Below are 18,829 nucleotides of genomic sequence, written 5' to 3'. Positions count from 1 at the left end.
GTAGCACCTTGAAAAGTGAATCAAAGTATCATTCTTTTTCCAATTAACAATGTCCAAGGATGTATGGTGTGGGGGAGGAATTCCAAGTGGGTGTTTGGGAGGGCTTAAAGCCTTGGTGTTTATCATCATCTTTTTCACTTTTCAACGTGTCACCTTACAATGGTGATTCAAGAAGCACTAAGATCAGTCAGATTGCTATTCAAGAATCACACTTCACTTTCTTTTCAAAATTCTAGCAATTTCTTATAGGATCCATTTTTTTACATGAATTTATCAAATTTCGTATGGCTGTCAAATGCATCACCCCAAACACCATCCAATTCCAAGTCTCCTTCATTCCAACTTTAAACTAAGGATGTCAATGGACTGGGTTTGGGTTGGACTCCTTTTGAATCAAAATCAATTCAGACTTAATGATTCAAAGTACTTATTGAATTGGATTGAATCTAGTCCTAGATATTTATATATTTATATTAGGTTGGATCAGATTTAACCAATATCTGATGCATTAATAGCAAATAAGGTTGTATTTGGAATCGATGCAAATAAGCGTAAATACAAATATGTAGAGTGTAAAGCGATCCATATAAAATACAAAGTTGGATTAGTTTTACACTGACAAATTTACCTTCTTACCAAACAGACTTAAATGAACCAGAGTACAAATTTACCCTAAACCAGAATTTACACTCTGTTTGCATCATTTCCAAACGCATCCTAAGAGTCTAAACTAATTACTTGCCACCAGAAAGGTTAACAAGTTATCCAAACCCATAGTTTCTTTCTATGTATATATAAGAAGCAAGTAAGGTACAAGGAATTTGCAATGAGCAGGGAAAAAAAAAGACAATAGGTCCATTTTTTGTATATACATCTGTGTTTGTTGAGAATTGGCCACTTGACACCCAAATCAAAAGTAAAGATGTCAATTGCTATACAGCAAGTATGGATTGCTTACTTGTTTATTTCTGATTGGGACATGGTTCACAACAATTTTACCTGCTATTGAAAACATGACCAATATAAATTCAAATTGTACCTTGTCTTGTTCATTCATGGATTAGATTGGACACTGCTCAAGCTTTCAAATTCGAGAAATTTTCAAGAATCCCGGATCATATTTTTCTAAGTTATTTATAGTATCTATTGTATGATTTATGTTGATTTTATTCTTACAACTTTTTTTTTACAACATAAAGCTTAAGCCCATGATAGCCATCTATTACAGGTTGAAAGTGGCAGAAGGACTATGATCAGATTTAAAAAAAAAAAAATCTTACTTTAACAATAGATATGATACCAAAGGAATTTAGATTTCTTTACAAAATTAGTTTTCACACCTCTAGGAATATCTCTATAAATCAATCAAGTTTTTTTAAATTAAATCAGACAACGAACCGGTTAAGGGTCTGGTTTCTGGGTCGAACAGTTTGTCCATTCAAATCGAATGGATGACCCATTCTAATAAAGAAATAAAAAATTAAAAAATAAATAAAAATCGCCAAAACCGTTGGACGGTTCAAATGGTTCAACTATCCAGGTCAGTGGTTTGTTGACCAAATCAACAACTTTTTGCAAAATAACGGTTCTAGGGTAAAACAGAATAGATCATCTGACCGATTCCCAGTTTTTCCAATTCGACGGTCTGATCTAATCCAGTTTTGAAAACCATGCTATACATATATGTTTTTATTAATGAGAGATGTTTCCAATGCACTGATGTAAAAGATCTGAGGTGGGTGTAAAGACCAATTTTATGAGGAAACCCGATTGAAAGAATATAATTGAGATAAGGCTTAGATGATGATGATAAATTTTGGGCCGAATGGTGCCACCCATATCATCCAATTCCAAACTAGAAGCAGAGGGTATTTGAGTGCGATGTTTCAGATGTCAAACAGTCCTCATCTGCCACGTCACAATCCCCCTTTGTCCACGCTGTCACTCTCAAAGAATAACAATATAATTAATAATAATAAATTATAGGATTACATGGTCAAGATCCATTCGTCCTTTTTGAATTCTAGAGATTGTCCGGTGATGCAAACCACTAAACATATGACCCTCACCTTTTTACTTCATTTTATCTCTCGGCTTCTCCCCACTTTGGACCTTTGCTTGAAAACGAAGGTCAATTTCGTAAAATGCACCCACCAATGACACGCTTTTTCATAAATCCTTTCAAAATAATAATATTTTATTGCTTCAAAACTCCCTCCAACGTTCCTGAAGTCGGCCACCGACCGCCATGGCTAGATCTGCAATTGTGTAAAAGGTCGATGATACCCTCACGTCACATTGCCAGTGACATGCCTGTCCTTGTGCAAACGTGGAGGGTTCGCTTTATCAGCTTTCGAAAGCTGCGATTACGACCGGCTTCTTTCCGTTGTTCGTTCGGCCTTCTTTCTGCTTTACGAATCCGAGAAAGAAAACAGAAAGGAGGACCTCCTGACCTTGCCTTTTTTTCTTCTTTTCCCTTTCTCTTAAGGCTGTTCGTTTGAGCTCTGAATCTCTCTATACGTCCTCGACATACCCACCTCGCAGAGGCAGAGTCCGGTGCGGTGGTGGTTTCACTTCGTGTTTGTTTGTTTGTATTCTGCTCTCTTTTTTATTGGTTTTGCATTCCAGCTCTGAGTTCTCTGTTTGTCACAGGTTCTCAAATTGTTCTTTTGGGTTTGTGGGTGTCTTCTATTCTTCGTATCTCGCAGGCTTTCGGCTTCTTTTCGACGTCTGTTCGAGAACCCACTTTCGAAATCGATTCTTTTCACCGGTTTTGGCAGTTGGTCTCGTCGTCCTCAGTTTCCGTGTAGCATCTCAGCATACATTGGAGACTGCGATTTTTATTGTTTTCTAGCTTTTTACTCGCAATCTCAACTTCTCTCGGCAATATCGCTAGATTTTTGGAGACCCGTGAACCCACCTGCATATAACTGTTTTTTTTTCTTCCTCTTCCCTCTCACTCTACTTCAACGAGAAAATAAAGCCAGCCGAATCTCAGCTGTTTATTGAGAACCCATAATTATTTCGTTGGATTCTTCCTACCCATCGTCGAAAACTCTAGTTTTTTCGACCAGGAAAGAAGTTTTCTCGTTTCTTCTGCCAGAAAAGTTGGCGAGTCTTTGGTTTTAATTCTTGGTTTTCTACGATCAAAATCTGGTTTCTTAGAAATCCGTTGTTTATTTCATTGAATTCTTGCCACCCATCTTTAAAATATCCAGTTTTCCGGCCAACAACTCTGGTGGTTCACCGCTGGGGAGGTGATTTTCCGGTTGGGTTGCCTGAGAAAATGGAGAAGCTCTGGTTTCTGTTCTTGGTTCTCTGCTTTAGCCTACTGAGTTTTACCATTGAGGGTCTCGGCGTAAATTGGGGAACCATGGCAACTCACAAGTTGCCGCCTGACACTGTGGTCCAGATGTTGAAAGACAACGGTATAAAGAAAGTGAAGCTGTTCGATGCCGATCAAAGTACCATGAGTGCGCTGGCTGGGACCGAGATTGAAGTGATGGTTGCCATCCCAAATGACCAGCTCGCAGTGATGAATGACTACGATAGAGCTAAGGACTGGGTCAAGAGAAACGTTACTCGGTATATTTTCAATGGAGGAGTGAATATCAAGTGAGATTTCTACCTTCTTCATTAGCTTCTTTAATTCTTTTCTTGTTTGGAGGAGTTAATTTCCTATCGTGATATAGAGATGATAGTCATTGTTGTTCTCTACTTTTACTAGAAATCCAGCTCCATTATCGTTATGATCTGTAGTTTTATGTGGTCTTAGTTATATTCTGTATTGTTGGGATCCAATTTGATACGTTTATAGGATCTGTGTGAGCTGAGAGCACGGATCTGGATTTATAATCCATATGGGATGAAATGCCACCTTCACCTTTCTGCAACTAATAACTGAACCTTTGCTTCAGAACCCGTAGGAACCATTGGAGGAACTTCATATGTTGTGCCACTTAGCATAGTGGGCTAGTTGGGTATCAATCCTTTAATTACCGGGCGGAAGCACCAGAAATTCTAGAAATTTGAATATCATATGATGCAGGCCATGTGTAAGAACATGAGCTGGAGTCTGAGAGCAACCACTTTGTGCCTAAAAAATGAAATGTTAAAGGTTAGGTTGGTATCCAGAGCCCTCCCAAAACCCCAGATAGCTGGGAGTTCTTAATTAGGATAAAATGAAATCTTAATGCATTTCTCTGTATTCTTTTTGGTACAAAGTATATAACCATTGTCTCTATATCAATTTAATTATCTTCCGACTTTCAGAGTCAATGCCTTTAAATTTCAAAATCTATGAAAGTCAAATGCTAATTCCAATAACTTATATAGCTATTGGCAGAATAAATTATTAACTTTCTTCTGACTCTGAGAAAATATGAAATTTAAACTTCCATTCTGGCACTCTCTATCTTTATATAACGTTTTTTTTCTCAGGGTATCAGCAACCTACTTACATCTAACATACTAAATGTGTCTTCTCACATAAATGTGGTTTGGGATTGTTTTGAACATGGGTATGTGCTGCTTTAGCATGTACAAATCATCACCAATTGATTGCTAAAATCAGTTAAATTTTACCCTCTTGAAAGATGGGCATTATGTGTCATCAATGCAAACGGAACTCCAAGGAAAGATCTAACCCTTGTAGGATACATTAGATGCATTCTCAGTCCTGACAGTCCACTTACAAGAAGTTACACATGTCCACTAACATAGATCCCTTGGGAGCAGATTCAAAACCTGTAGGCCCCTTGAATGCTGATTTCATGATTTGAATGGCAGTTTCAAGTAAAATACCTAAGACAAGCTAAAGGGGAACCCAAATTCTAGATTATGCCTTCTTGTTAAGACTTTTTTTGGGGCTACATTCTTGTTAAGAAGTTGTGGGAACTGCAAATCAACTTTTTCTCATTGCAAATTCAGCACCTTGTCGCAGGCTCGGTAATTGGATATTTTTGGTATGAAATGGTTCTTCCCTCCACAATCAATGAAAGTCTTGAGACATGACAACATATTAAGCTCAGTAAGAGAGAAGCAACTATCTGGAAGATGGTATCCCTAGCTATTCTATGCATGCTATGGTTAAAAGAAATTTTGGAATTTGAGTGCATTGATCTACTAATTCAAAAGTGGAATGTAGTGCCAGAGTCTGTTCTTGGAAAACAAGGAGTTCAGGGAACACCCTCCTATCAAAGTTCCATTGATTGCTTGTATGTATTGCAATGATAACTTTTTTTATTGGTCATTGGACCATCCATAGCTCTGCTCCCTCTGTGCAGATTAAATTGTGTAGGAGCATTTTTTTGAGCAAACCCTTTACTTTTGAGATGTGGTAATATAATTTCGCTACACTCTGTTTGGGTTTCTGTCACTTCCACTGGAAGGCAAATAGCAGCCTCTTATTATAAACTGCAAAAGCACCAAGGTGGAAAGACAGCCATATATTTTGCCTGCACATATTTTGATAGTGGTTCTTAGCTATGATACATGGGCACCTCTACATGTATAGAATACCACTTAGACATGACACATACCTGATACAACACTGAATGTTGCATGGATACTTTATTTAACATTAACACTTACAAAATTATGTGAAATGGATTATTTTGGTAAATCATACTATAAAGAATCTATATATTAGAAGCTTAATTGAATTTGACTAGATAAATGGAATGAAAAATGACACTTGGCTTCAAAACTAGATACAAAAGCATGATATAACCATATCAAATGGGATAGCCAGTCCATACACTTATCCATGTTTTGAATCTTAGCAAATGAAGAGCCATATTTCTGTTTGCTATATAAATGTCCATGTAGCTGGAACCAACATTTGGTAATGGCCTTCTATCAGTATTTCTGTATACAGTAGAGGCATTATAGATAAATAAAAGTGAAATTTAAATACTCGTTTCCTTGTCTCTACTCACCACTGACTGATGTGTTGATACTCCACTTGTTTCAAAATGAAATGCAACTGCCTTTTTTTTAAGTTTCTTCAATGAATACCACAGTGCTCTTGTTCTTTGTTCCATTTTTTGTGATAACAGACAGATGTTTTCATCATATAAACTTTGATGCAGCAGATAGATAGATGGATTGATTGATTGATAAAGATATTGATCTGTTAAGGATAAAAAATAGATTGATTTATAAATAGGCATATAGGTAACCATTAATTCAGTTATAGGGTGGCCTGGAACCACTTGGAATAAAATGATCTCATTTTAGTTTTTAGTTTTCCATTCCATTTAAGAGCCAGAGGTTTTAAATGGAACTACTTCCAGTTAAAAAAGTTAGAGATGATGTCATCTCATGAATTTAAAAAACCAATCCATTGCTTGGATAAAAAAAATAAAAATAACAACTAGAAATTACTCCACTTAAATTAATAACTAGAGATGTCATCTCAAGTGCCATTGAAAACTAGAAGGAACCTGGTAGTCCATAAAGTAACAGAAAGAATCAAAGAAAGCCCAATATTGGCATTGGGCACTTTTTTGTTCATTTTGTTTATTTATTTATTTTTATATATTTTGGTATTTGGAGGTTTATTCATGATTAGCTCAAATTTTAAAATAAATTCAATGGAGGATGTTAATAAATTCATTGTCATTTAAGATTCTATTTCTATCGATACTCAATCTTCTTCCAGTTGTGCCAGAAATTATCATAATAAAAAATAAATGCTCAGTTCAGGATTCAGCAGGGTCCAACATCTTGGGCCAGACAATGATATTAACTTAGATTTGTAGCTAGTTTGTTCCAAAAACAGAAGTAGAAGTGGCAAACAATTAGTACGTCTCTACATAGTGTACAATGAAAGCAGATAATTCATGCAAGTTTGAGTTTTTAAGCTTAATTTTTACCAGACTGACTTGATTAGCATATTTCCTTGTTAATTCTGTAATGTTGGTTTATATACACCTAGAATTGTATGCATATAGCTACTATCTTTTATTTCTATTGAATTGATAAATCCATTACTTAGGCATCTCATTTTTCAAATTTTTTATCTTCTGACAGATATGTAGCAGTAGGGAATGAGCCATTTCTCCAATCTTACAATAACTCATTCTTGAACATCACCCTTCCCGCCCTCCAGAATATCCAGAATGCACTGAATGAGGCCGGACATGGTGACTCCATAAAGGCCACTGTGCCTTTAAATGCTGATGTCTATAACTCACCTGTCAGCAACCCTGTTCCTTCTGCTGGAAGGTTCCGAACTGATATCAGCGATCTCATGACTCAGATCGTGCAGTTCCTCAACAAGAATAATGCTCCCTTCACTGTCAACATCTACCCTTTCCTAAGTCTCTATGCTGACCAGAACTTCCCTGTGGACTTTGCCTTCTTCGATGGGACAGCCAACCCTACAACTGATACTGGGAATGGGATTCAATACAGTAATGTCTTTGATGCAAACTTTGATACATTGGTTTCAGCTCTCAAGTCTGTAGGCTTTGGAGATATGCCCATTTTGGTGGGGGAGGTAGGTTGGCCAACAGATGGAGACAAGAATGCCAATGTGGCTTTAGCACAGAGGTTTTATAATGGTCTCCTACCGCGGCTTGCAGCTAATAAAGGGACTCCATTGCGACCCGGCTACTTGGAAGTTTACTTGTTTGGTCTGATTGACGAGGATGCCAAGAGCATTGCTCCTGGAAACTTTGAGCGCCATTGGGGAATATTTAGGTATGATGGGCAGCCCAAATTTCTATTGGATATCTCAGGTCAAGGGCAAAACACTTTACTCGTGGCTGCAAAGAATGTGCAATACCTACCTCAGAGATGGTGTGTCTTTAATCCAAATGCGAAGGACCTGAGCAAACTCGCAGATAATATTAATTATGCTTGCACCTTCTCTGATTGCACAACACTCGGTTATCAGTCATCATGTGGCAACTTGGATACTCAAGGGAATGCATCTTATGCATTTAATATGTATTTCCAAGCTCAGAACCAGCAAGATATGAGCTGTAATTTCGAAGGTCTAGCCATGGTGACAACACAGAATGCTTCACAGGGAAACTGCAATTTCACCATTCAGATTGCCTTGTCTTCCTCCTTCAGGCCTTCACTAATGGTATCAGCATTTGTGCTGGTACTCATGCTTTTCTTTGTTTAGTCACTGTTTTTGTAGATATTTCAGCGTACCATTGTTTCCTTTAATTTAATTTGTTTATTTTTTTTACAGCCTTTGTATGTGGATTTTTGGGTTAATGTCATTCCTTAGATTACTTATTAAATCTAAGTCCCTTTGGTTTCAGTTCCCAGTTGGCATTTCCGTTTATGTTTTGTTGATTATAAACAGTCAAGTGGGATCCATTGGTTTCTGATTATGTTTCCTTCATCTTGTAGTATTTGGCTTGTATCATAGGTCGATATTAGTCTGATCAGTTTTCTTAACTGACTTCATAGCAGATCAGTACACTCGAGCTAAGCCATACACACTTTCTGCGACATTGCCCAAGGCTTTGGCTGGTTGATGTAAAACAAAAGAGAGCAAATGGTTTCCTCAGCGAATGATGATATTTAGGCTGCGTTTGGTTGCAGTAAAATTTTATTTGCACTAGTACAAATGCATGATAATGCAAATAAAAAAAAATGCAAATTCTCCTTTAATTTTGTTTGAAATTTTACTTTATTCTGCTTCATGTCTTAATCCACTTCATTTGTACTGCAATCAAAAAAAATAAGCTAAAAATTTGAAACAAAAATAGGTCAAAATTTACACTCAAATGATTTTCACTGCCATGGTTTTGCATCAATGCAAATTTATTTGTCAAAATTTGAATGGTCAACAATGTGAATTGTTGACATGGGCCAACCCAAGAGTCTGGATCTGTTCCTCACAGAGCACATCTCACAGCATGTATTGGCTGTACATTGGGAACATCTCCCATCTATCACAGCATGCTCTATGAGGAACAGATCCCAATTCCAACCCAAGTTGCACCACTAACTACACATTGAGATTGGATCTTCTCCTCGCATCTGGCGCCTCACACACATCCTATCATACATTGGAAACATATCCCATACTTATTAGTTATTATTCAAGGGGGATGTTCCTAATGCACAGTCGATGTGACCAAGGCGTCCATTTGTGAGGAGCAGATCCCGGGTCCTACACATCAGGCTGTGCCATCCCATCAAGACGAGTGTATTATTGGCTTGGCTTTCAAGTTTCAATTTTGCCCGTTTGGGAGGCTTTTCAAGGTGGGCCCCACACATACAGCCTGTATGTTATGCTATGCTTAGACGGGATGGGCTCCCTATAGAACGGGCCCCACAGCCCATCCCTCCCGTGAATTGGGAACATGAATTGGGAGGGATGGGCTGAGGGCACGCTCTGTGTGAAGCCCATCCAAACTCTCCTATGCATTACTCGAAGTACCAGACTCAATATATTAAAAAAAAATCATTCATCAATTATATAATAATATATAATATTAGGAATAAGTTGATTGCATTCCACCTCAAATATATAAATAAAAAATCATTCATCAATTATATTAATATACAATATTAGGAATAAATTGACTGCACTCTACTCTCCACTCAGAATTCAAAATTTAATAATTATAAACACCTCCACATATAACACATATACCCGCCTGTCAATTAGCATTAATTCCGAGCTGACACCTACAATGGAGCTAAGATTTATGAAGGTGGACTGAACAATAAAAACCTCATTATTTTGATTTAACAATTTATCAAGTGATGTGAAATAATATCTCCTTTGTTATTTTGATTTAACAATTTATCAATTGATGTAATATAATATCTTTTATCATTTAAATAGGGAGAATGACGATTCAATCCAGCGTCAGAATTTTTAGACCCAAAGTACAATTGGAGTGGGTGCCAGTTCGGAATTGATGTTAATTCACGGCAGACATTTGTGTATAAAGTAGGGGTTTTTGACATTTTAAATGCCTATAACTCTGCAGTAGAATTCAGAAATCTGCATCAGGCTTGTCCATACTTCTCTGCATTTAAAAATACTGTGGGGTCTATTTGTTCACATTAGGAATCGAAATCAAAATCAGAATGATCTATTCCTTCTCTGCACTTTGTATTGCACGATTAGCTGAAATGGATTTCAGCTGCTTTAAAAGTGAAACCCTCTATATAACGACTTGTTTATAGCCCACCTCAGAGAGCCAGAAGCCGCTGCACTTCAGCCCTCCCAAACTAACACATGGTTAATCCAGAGTAGTTGAAACTTCAAAGCAATTGAACCAATTTAGCTGAATCTACAGCCCTAAGTCTAAGGTCTGTTCAAGAAAGCAAATCTTGTCCTAGTTTACTGCAACCGTGTGAACTGTGATGCAAAAGACATTTCATGCCCAAAATGGCAAACCCTGTTAGCAATCCCTCATTTCAATAAATCTACGGTATCTCTGAGAAGAAAGAAATGATTTATAGCACTGAAAAGGCGAACGGCGAGGATCTCCTGCAAGCAAGAACATACACCCGCTCATTGGGAACATCTCCTTATGAATTTAAACTACAAGTACAGGAAATATTCCCGATATGCCGCTCAATATAATGTGAGCAGAATTTTTGCTTGCAGGAGATTCGGGGTCACTGAATAGAAAGGAATGGACGAATCATATAACAGACCCCATATTGTTAGGGCAAGGCCCTAATGATGATGTTGATGATAACCTTAATATCCCAGCCAACTTGAAGATAATCCTCTTGTCAGTAATTGAGGTTTAAGAAAGGATGCACCTTTTATCAATACATGACGCTAAATCGTGCAATACAAAGTACCCTGACTAGCTTAAATGGTCAAAACAAGACCATCAAAGATTAAACTTCTATTACCACTGTGTTGCACCAAAGTGGGTCCTATCAGTTCTTCCTCCCTTCACACAAGATTATGTGGTATCCATGCCTGCATCATTTTCCACAACACAAAAGTACGTCAACTAGCTGAGCTAAATACGCTTACAGAACTTCAAACTTTATTGCTATTAGAACTTGGAAGTAGTGTTAATTGGGAAGTTGCAGACAAAACCCAATTACAAAAATGCTGCATAAATCATAACGAGTATGTACTGGTAGGGCTGTAGAAAACAAAAGATACACAGTATAGAGGTTCTTTCTCAACTACAATAGTGCTGCATAGGTATGCGTAAGGCCAGAAAATAAAAGAGGTTCTTTCACAAGGCTACCAGTGGAGTTGGATGTCACTGAAAAAAAAAAATCCGACTGACCAAATAAATTTACTGAAAATAATAAATATAGACCTTAGCTTGAGTACAAGAACATGTTTTATTTTTTAGAGACGGATTACAGATAGAGGTTTAAATTGGGCCGCACCGCGTGGGTGGCAAAATTTTGCGCCAGCCTGACCCAATGGTCCACAACCCGGCATGATTGTATGGGCCAATGGGCTGTGCCAGGCTTGGGGTTTCAGGTCAGTGGGCCGGGCCGGCATGGCCCGCACTGTCGTGCCGTGTCACCCGTGACCCCGACCCAGCCCAGCTCATATATATTTTATAAATATATATATATATAGATATATATATTATATATTATATAAATTATAATTATATATAATATATTAATAAAATAAACATTTTTTCAATTTTATTATACTATTTTATTTAATTATTGTACATATAAGCAATTGTATACATCAAAATTCATATAAAATTAAAATTTTAAGTTTTTTCAATTTTTTAAATAAATAACTTTGGCCCGGCCTGGCCCAAGGCTTGGCCCACGAACCAGCCCGGCCCAGCACGGGCTCAGGCCCTTGGCCATGCCGGGCCAACCCCCCCAAAATATCCTGGGGGAGGGAGGCACAGCCCACACTTTGCACCGGCCGCACACAGGCCGTGCCGTGCTGGCCCAGCACGGCCCATTTTACACCTCTAATTACAGAAAGTGAAGAATATTGACTTACAGACTACAGCATACCCTTGAAGTCATATAGAGGTCGTGTTAACTCTCATCAAGGGTTCAAATAGTGGTGGTTGATTTGGGTATTAAGAATGCAATTGCTCTTAAAAATGAACTATCTACACTGCATGGTCTTACACATGGTTCAATCCACTCAAGCCTGATTGTTTTATGTCATATAAGATATCAGCCAGCCCAGACATGTGTAGTGATGATTGTAAATTAAGGATCAAAGACCAGGAGTTGCAAATACGTACGTCGATTTAAATGGTGCACTGGTAGCTCCAACAGGGGTGCTGAAAGCAACATCTTGAAATGGGCCTGCCATCTTTCCTCTAGGAAACCATCCAAGGTCCCCACCTTTCTTTCCAGATGGGCACTCCGAATATTCAGAAGCTAGCTGAAAAAATAAAACAAAGAGGTGGAAGAAACAGAAGAATGAGGAATGCACCTTTTTTGTTGGTAATGAGAGAAATGCACCATTGGAGACCTACCATCGAAAACTTTACTATTTTCTTCATCTGCTTATAAATACCAGAAATTCCACGGATCTATTCTATATAGGTTTTTCCTAAGGATCATATAATCTTCGGCTGACAATAGGGAGAATGCAAGTTTAAGTCTGAGGATGGCCACTTGGTTGAGAAAAGGCGAAGGTTTGAACAATACCCAGTCCCCTCCCCCCCACAAGTCACCAGGACCAGAATTAGGCGACAGCTTTTATTTTCTCCTTAGGATGTAATGACTTTTTTTTTTGAAAGATCCTCAGGATATAATGACTTGGTGTTTGTGTTTGGACACAACTCTGCAGATTGAATGTACAATTATTTGACTAATGAGTTGGACTATCTAATTTAAAATATCTGTAAGGCATTCTGATTTGGAAATTTCAGAAAACTGGAGTCAATATCTTCCAAGTAAATTATAAGAAATGCTGTTGTAGTACACAAGACTTTACTTCCAGACTTCAGTGCAGGAGGAAGGTGCCCATAAATTGCTGGTCAAATTTTCAAGAATCGGTGACAGCCATCTTAATGGGATACTTTTAACCATCTGATTGAGTGTTACCTCTAAAACTACTTTCAACTTAAGACAACTTTTTCTCGACCATAAATGAAGTAAAACCAGAGATTTATTTATAGTTCTGTGCATCCTGATGTTTGTCCCAGCAGATCCTCCAGGTAGTACCCATCTGACAGTGAGTTCCAATGCTCAGAATATGGGTCAGGTGGTAAATCATGGGGACCTCAGGGCTCAGACTTTGTGTCCTTGTCCACAGACCAAGGTCTAGCCTTGGGTACAAAACTCAATTTAGAACTTAATGGCTTGATTGAAATATATTAAGGAAACATGGAAGCTGGAGGATTACATGAGACAAAGCTACCTTTGCAAATTCAGCAGGAGGAACCTTGTCTCCATTGCTTAGCCAACCATCTTGTAGCTTCTTATATGCTTCATTGATCTTCCCTTGCTTCTCACATAAGATATGCCTTGCTGAAACAAATTGCCAAAGATGGATTAAGCCATATGAAAGCCAGGTAAGTTTTAATATCAGAACTTCCTAGAAAATTTATGTATGGGTTCCAATAAGAAGAAAAATAGGCAGAATAAAGAGTCAATACCTTACTTAGGCATAACAATACACAGCAAAGGAGAATTTTGAAGGAAAATGAGCATAAAAGTAAATTCATTTATTTATCACAATAACATGGGATGCAAAAGATCAATTTGCATATAAGACTGCATTTGATAAGAGTGAATTTGCACTCTGGTTCAGTTTTGCAGGCATTTTGGTAAGAATACATCTTTGTAATGAAAATGAAAGAAATTTTATTTTTTCTGACATGTTTGCATTCAAAATGGGAGCAAAGTTTGCTTCCAAAAACTGGAAACAAACTTTTGCACTCAAAGTTAGTCAATGTGAAAAAAGTAAATTCCAGTCTTGAAATTCACATTTGTATTCATCATAACCAAATATTTTTGGTATGAAAACAAAAGATATCAATACAAAACCATAAATATTTGCATTTGAACTCTTACCAAAGCGCATCCTAAATTATTTGATCTTCAACATAAAACCAGAGAGAAAACATGTCAAATTCTACAATGCTGGCGATGGATTTCTTTTCAAATGGGTGGCAGCAATTCTTGCACAAATCATGTAGTTTGGCTGATTGTCATACAATTAGAAGAGCAACATGTGCCTAAGATCAAGAATAATGACTTTTTGGGTATAGTATGATTTTCCAAAGATGTTTATTTTCAAACAAAAAAAAGTTACCCACAAGCTTTAATATATCTGCAAAAGCTATCCGTTGAGTAAAATCAAATTATTGAATAACAATTATATAAATCATTTCTGTGTTGCTGATAAAAGAATAACAATCATATCCAAAACACCACACAACTATGATTCTTAGAAAGGGATCCTTCAATAGATGCACATAAATCTCAACTAAAATTATCCCAAATGAGTCTAGAATGACACACCTACGCCAAGGACTCCACAATATAAATCAAGCATCCCATACATCACATCTGATGTTAGTGATCTTATCATTCTTAAAACCTTTTGTGGTCCATCCAGTTCACCATGAAGCAATGAGACATACAATATCAAAGAGATAACGACACCACAAACTAATATACAAAAGGCAAATTGCAACAAGTCTAAGATGTTTAAGGCATAAGAAAGGACCTTTGACATAAGTGCAGGTACCAAGTCCATCTGCTGACTTCCCAGATTTCCCCTTACCCTTTGAAGCATTTTCATCACTTCCACCCCCTGCCTGCTTTCCCTTGCCCTTCCCTCCTGACTCCTTTGGTTTCGAATCCTTTCCCATCACCTTATTGCTTATGTACCAAATCACAGAAAGATCAAATGTTATTTTAGATGGAAACCTTCTTTGTCGTTGTGGGAGGAATAAACCCAGATAAAGTAAGCTTACTTATCAACTTATAGAAGTACTGAAGGCAATCAATGAGAACATACTGCAAGTTATTATATAATATACCCAAAAGCACAAAACCAAAGAGAATGATTGCGACAATCTTACTATATAGATATCAGAACAAGAATAATCAGATTCTCGAACTAGAAACACTAAATTCCAATAACGATTAGTTACTAATGCCCAAATTCGAAGTATAAGTCGAATCAAAGACAAAGATAGACACAATTTTAAACAAAAAGTACGAAACTAAATAAACCCAAAGCACAAATACGAATAATCTATACAACAGTGAGAATATCAGATCAAAACCACAAACCTAGATGAAACTATTGCAACTTTTCGATTAAGGACTGAATCCAAACATGATCAAATGAAAAGTTATTGCCGTTGTCTCATCAAAACTATGAAATTTTGCATATAAAATAAATCGTAAAAACTCTTACTATAAGCCCGAACCAGAGCAGACCCGTTATTACATGTACCTTTAGATCAAAACCCAGAAATTGAAACCTCAAGATAGTGCACTAGGAACAAAAACAACCAGTAGGAATTGCATTACTATGGACTACTGCACGAACCCAACCAAAAGAGAAAATCAATCAATACAGAGAAAGAGGAGAAACTTGAGATTACCTTGTTTTTTTCGCTAATAGCTTGAGATTACCTTCTTCCTTCGCTCAAGTGACGGCTATCCAAACAGCTAAATCAGTAATCTCCAAAAAAATGAAAAAAAGAAAGAAATAAGACCTCAGTAGAAAAATATTTAGAAGCCGCGCCACCCTGAGCCCTGATTTCAACCCACATCTCAGAATAGCCCATCAAGGTCCAAACTCCAAAGAGCCAATCCAATTACATAGCTAATATAAATGTGTTTGGTTTGAAGGAAAATGTAAGAGATGGGAAGTGACCTAATCATGGGTCGGGTCGGGCCAGGCTTTGCATATGTATCAACAGAATACATTTAGGCCCGAGTCTGAGTCTGGCTCAACCATCGGGCCTAGGTCTTAAGCACGGGTTCAAATTCGAGTTCAGCCCGACCATGAAGCCTAGGTCTCAAACTCGAGCCCAGCCTTCATATAAAGCCTAAAGCCCAGCCAGAAATTTGAAAATAAAAATCTTTTTCTTTTTTTATTCAATAAAAAAGTGTTTTATTTATATTAAAAACCATCAAAACTCAAAAATAATAAACATCTCACTATTACAAGGAAAAAAAGAGAAGAATAAAGAAAAAATATAATATATATTAAATAAATATATTTTTATTATTTAATATATAATATCAAATCGGGTTCGGGCTCAAGCCAGGCTTTTTTGAGAAAGCCCGAGCCCGACCCAAAAAAAAAGTCGGGACTGATGCTTTAGGCCTGAGCCCAAGCCCACGGGCCTAAAATTATGGCCAAGCCCGACTTATAACAGGCCAGGTCTAATTAGCCTGTCGGCAACCCGGCCCATGAACACGTCTAATGGGAGAGAAAAGTATGGAATATTCTAGAATATTCCTCTCTCCCCATATTTAATTTATGGGATGTCATGAGATGGGATGGGAAAAAAGGTGGAATTAGATCCCAATTCTTGGAATATGGAGTCCCATCATTTTAGTGGGAAACAAGTGAGAACATAGAGAAGAATCCTTGATGACTTTGCTAAGGCTTCGGGTCAAAGCCCTAATTTTGCAAAATCTTCAATTATTTTCTCTAAGAACATGCCTAGGAGATTCAAGAAAATTTAGCTAAAATTATGAAAATTCCATTAGAAGCAAACTAAAAATCCTATTTAGGAGCCCCCATTATTAGGGGTAGGGTCACAAAAAAACACTTTTCATGATCTATGTGAGAAAAATGTTAGTAGGCTGGCTAATTGGAAAAGGAATTCTCTTTCTATGGTTGGAAAAATCACTCTTCTTAACTCCACTATCAGTAGGATTCTTCAGTTTGTTATGAGATCCTTTCAAATCCCATAGAATATGATTAAGGAGATTGATAGAATTCAAAGGGGATTTCTCTAGTCCAACTTTAAAGGCAGGAAGCCGATTCACCTAATGAAGTGGGAAAGAGTTTGTACTCCTAAAGATAAGGGTGGTTTAGGCCTTAAGAACCTTGCCTGGGTTAATGAAGCCAACTTTACAAGATTAGGTTGGAAAATTCTTACTAATGAAAATAAATATCGAAAAGCAAGTAATTTTCTAGATGCTAAAGTCGAGAAAAGTATCTTGTGGGCTTGGAGAGGGATCCTCTAAGCTAGAGAGCTTCTTATGAAGGGTTTGGGCTGGGAAATTGGTAATGGAAAATCAATGAATTTTTGGAGAGATAGATGGATTGGAGATTAGAGATAAAGCTATTGCTGATTTGGTTCCTCAAGGAAACATTGGTAATGAGGGACTCTTAGTGATGTGATTGATCTAGATAAGAAATTTTGGAATAGATAGAAAATATGCAGTCTTGTTATGATATTTGGCTGAAGATCAAAACTATTTTCATCCCATATGAGTCTAAAGATGATGAATTGGTGTGGTGGTTTAATGCTAATGGCAAATTTTCATCAAATTCTGCCTATAGATTGAAATGTGGTATTATTTCAAATCCAATAAATAGTTTTAATTGGAATAGGAACATTTGGAAACTTATGTGCCCGGCAAAACTTCAAGTGTTTATGTTCCTATTGTTGAACAATCGACTTCCCTCTAAGGCTCTTCTTAGGCGCAAGTGTTTATGATCCTCCATTCCACTTTATCATAAGCTTTGTTCATATCTAGCTTTATGGCCATGAAACTTTATTTTTGTCTTGTTGTTTTCATGAAATGTAGTATTTCATGAGACACTAACACATTATCAGAGATCATTCTTTCAAGAACAAATTTTCACTAATTATTTTTGTTAGACACATCACCTCTGATTTTCACTAATTATCAGAGATCTAACCTTTAACCGATTACACAAAGCAAAGATAAAATAATAGAGAAGCCCAATAGCCCAATACAAAATAACCCGAGAAGCCCCTTGTTTAGCAAGAGAATCAGTCAAGGCATTTTCCATCTGTCCACCCACTGAAAATTAACTATCATATTCCTTGTGAGCCCTTTAATCTTTTTTTTAGAATGTCTAGAATTGCTCTTAGACAAAGTAAAACATGTCAAAGCCCCCCTCAGTATGTGCAGCCAATGGAAGTCTAAACAATCTGCAAAACATACAAAACAAGTATAGGCCTCCTTTAAAATGATCCCTATATAATGTGTTAGCGTATTCTATCAAAATTGGTTTCATTATCTCCTTCCTTCTAGGAGATAGTTGTACATACCTTATCTTCTTATCTCTTACTTCTTTCCTTATTGTATCCTCTTTAGGTCGCCGACCTTGTCTCCCTATTGTATCCCTATTATAATTAGCTCTATTATAAATAGAGTTGTAGCCTATTGAATTGGTAATACATCAAGAGAAACTATTATCTTCTTCATCCATCCTTCTTGGTTCCGTATCATGGTATCAGAGCCTGATCGGATCCGTCCCTCCACTTGAGCTTCGTCGGCGCCCTCTCATGAGTGCACGCTGTCGTTGCACCAATTATCATAGCACCTCGGGTTGAAGGCTAGCACCCTCGCATAACCTTTCATCGTGATCGTCGTCCTGTACACGACTTCCGGTGCACGCAAATCAATTCTTATTTGCTTCTTCTTGTCACCAGCAGACGCACCTCCCTCCTTCGACAGCTTCTTTCCTCAGCCGGTGCTTTCTCAGCCACCTTCTCCTTCTCTTCGGTCGGCTTCTCAGCTACAGGCTTCTTCTCTGTGGGCTTCTTCTCGGCCTTTGGCACCATCAGAATTTCTTGATAACATGAATGAAAAAGAAGCGAAGGAAAAACCAGGTGAACTGTAGAAGATTTATGTTCTAGTACGAGAGGGTGACCCAACCCGAATCAGGAGCTCCTTTACCCCGATCAGCTTC

The 18,829-nt window shown here is 37.5% G+C and overlaps 2 protein-coding genes across 2 annotated transcripts; one reads left to right on the top strand and one right to left on the bottom strand.

Moving 5' to 3' along the window:
- Positions 1 to 2,373: 2,373 nt before the first annotated feature.
- LOC104611167 (glucan endo-1,3-beta-glucosidase 8-like) lies at positions 2,374 to 8,261 on the top strand. Its single transcript, XM_010278110.3, has 2 exons — positions 2,374 to 3,615; positions 7,036 to 8,261. Exons 1-2 carry the CDS (start codon positions 3,287 to 3,289, stop codon positions 8,138 to 8,140), a joined length of 1,434 nt encoding a protein of 477 aa, XP_010276412.1. The 5' UTR covers positions 2,374 to 3,286; the 3' UTR covers positions 8,141 to 8,261.
- A 2,392-nt stretch (positions 8,262 to 10,653) lies between these two features.
- On the bottom strand, positions 10,654 to 15,716 carry LOC104611166 (FKBP-like peptidyl-prolyl cis-trans isomerase family protein). Its single transcript, XM_010278108.3, has 5 exons — positions 15,525 to 15,716; positions 14,636 to 14,790; positions 13,322 to 13,431; positions 12,195 to 12,337; positions 10,654 to 10,924 (listed from the first exon to the last, which is right to left on the bottom strand). The coding sequence occupies exons 2-5, from the start codon at positions 14,778 to 14,780 to the stop codon at positions 10,882 to 10,884; spliced, it is 441 nt and encodes a 146-aa protein (XP_010276410.1). The 5' UTR covers positions 14,781 to 14,790; positions 15,525 to 15,716; the 3' UTR covers positions 10,654 to 10,881.
- Between the last annotated feature and the right edge of the window lie 3,113 nt (positions 15,717 to 18,829).

This window comes from Nelumbo nucifera, chromosome 2 (genome assembly GCF_055504915.1).
Source record: "Nelumbo nucifera cultivar China Antique chromosome 2, China Antique-T2T, whole genome shotgun sequence".
NCBI classification, from domain to species: domain Eukaryota; kingdom Viridiplantae; phylum Streptophyta; class Magnoliopsida; order Proteales; family Nelumbonaceae; genus Nelumbo; species Nelumbo nucifera.
This window is presented reverse-complemented; position numbering and strand designations above follow the sequence as displayed.

Excerpts from the sequence above, each read along its gene's own strand:
- LOC104611167 (XM_010278110.3), top strand. The coding sequence starts at position 3,287 with ATGGAGAAGCTCTGGTTTCTGTTCTTGGTTCTCTGCTTTAGCCTACTG. Across the intron at positions 3,616-7,035 it reads AATGGAGGAGTGAATATCAA|ATATGTAGCAGTAGGGAATG; the intron begins GTGAGATTTCTA and ends ATCTTCTGACAG.
- LOC104611166 (XM_010278108.3), bottom strand. The coding sequence starts at position 14,780 with ATGGGAAAGGATTCGAAACCAAAGGAGTCAGGAGGGAAGGGCAAGGGA. Across the intron at positions 12,338-13,321 it reads CTCCTGCTGAATTTGCAAAG|CTAGCTTCTGAATATTCGGA; the intron begins GTAGCTTTGTCT and ends TTATTTTTTCAG. Across the intron at positions 10,925-12,194 it reads AGTGCACCATTTAAATCGAC|GCATGGATACCACATAATCT; the intron begins GTACGTATTTGC and ends AAAATGATGCAG.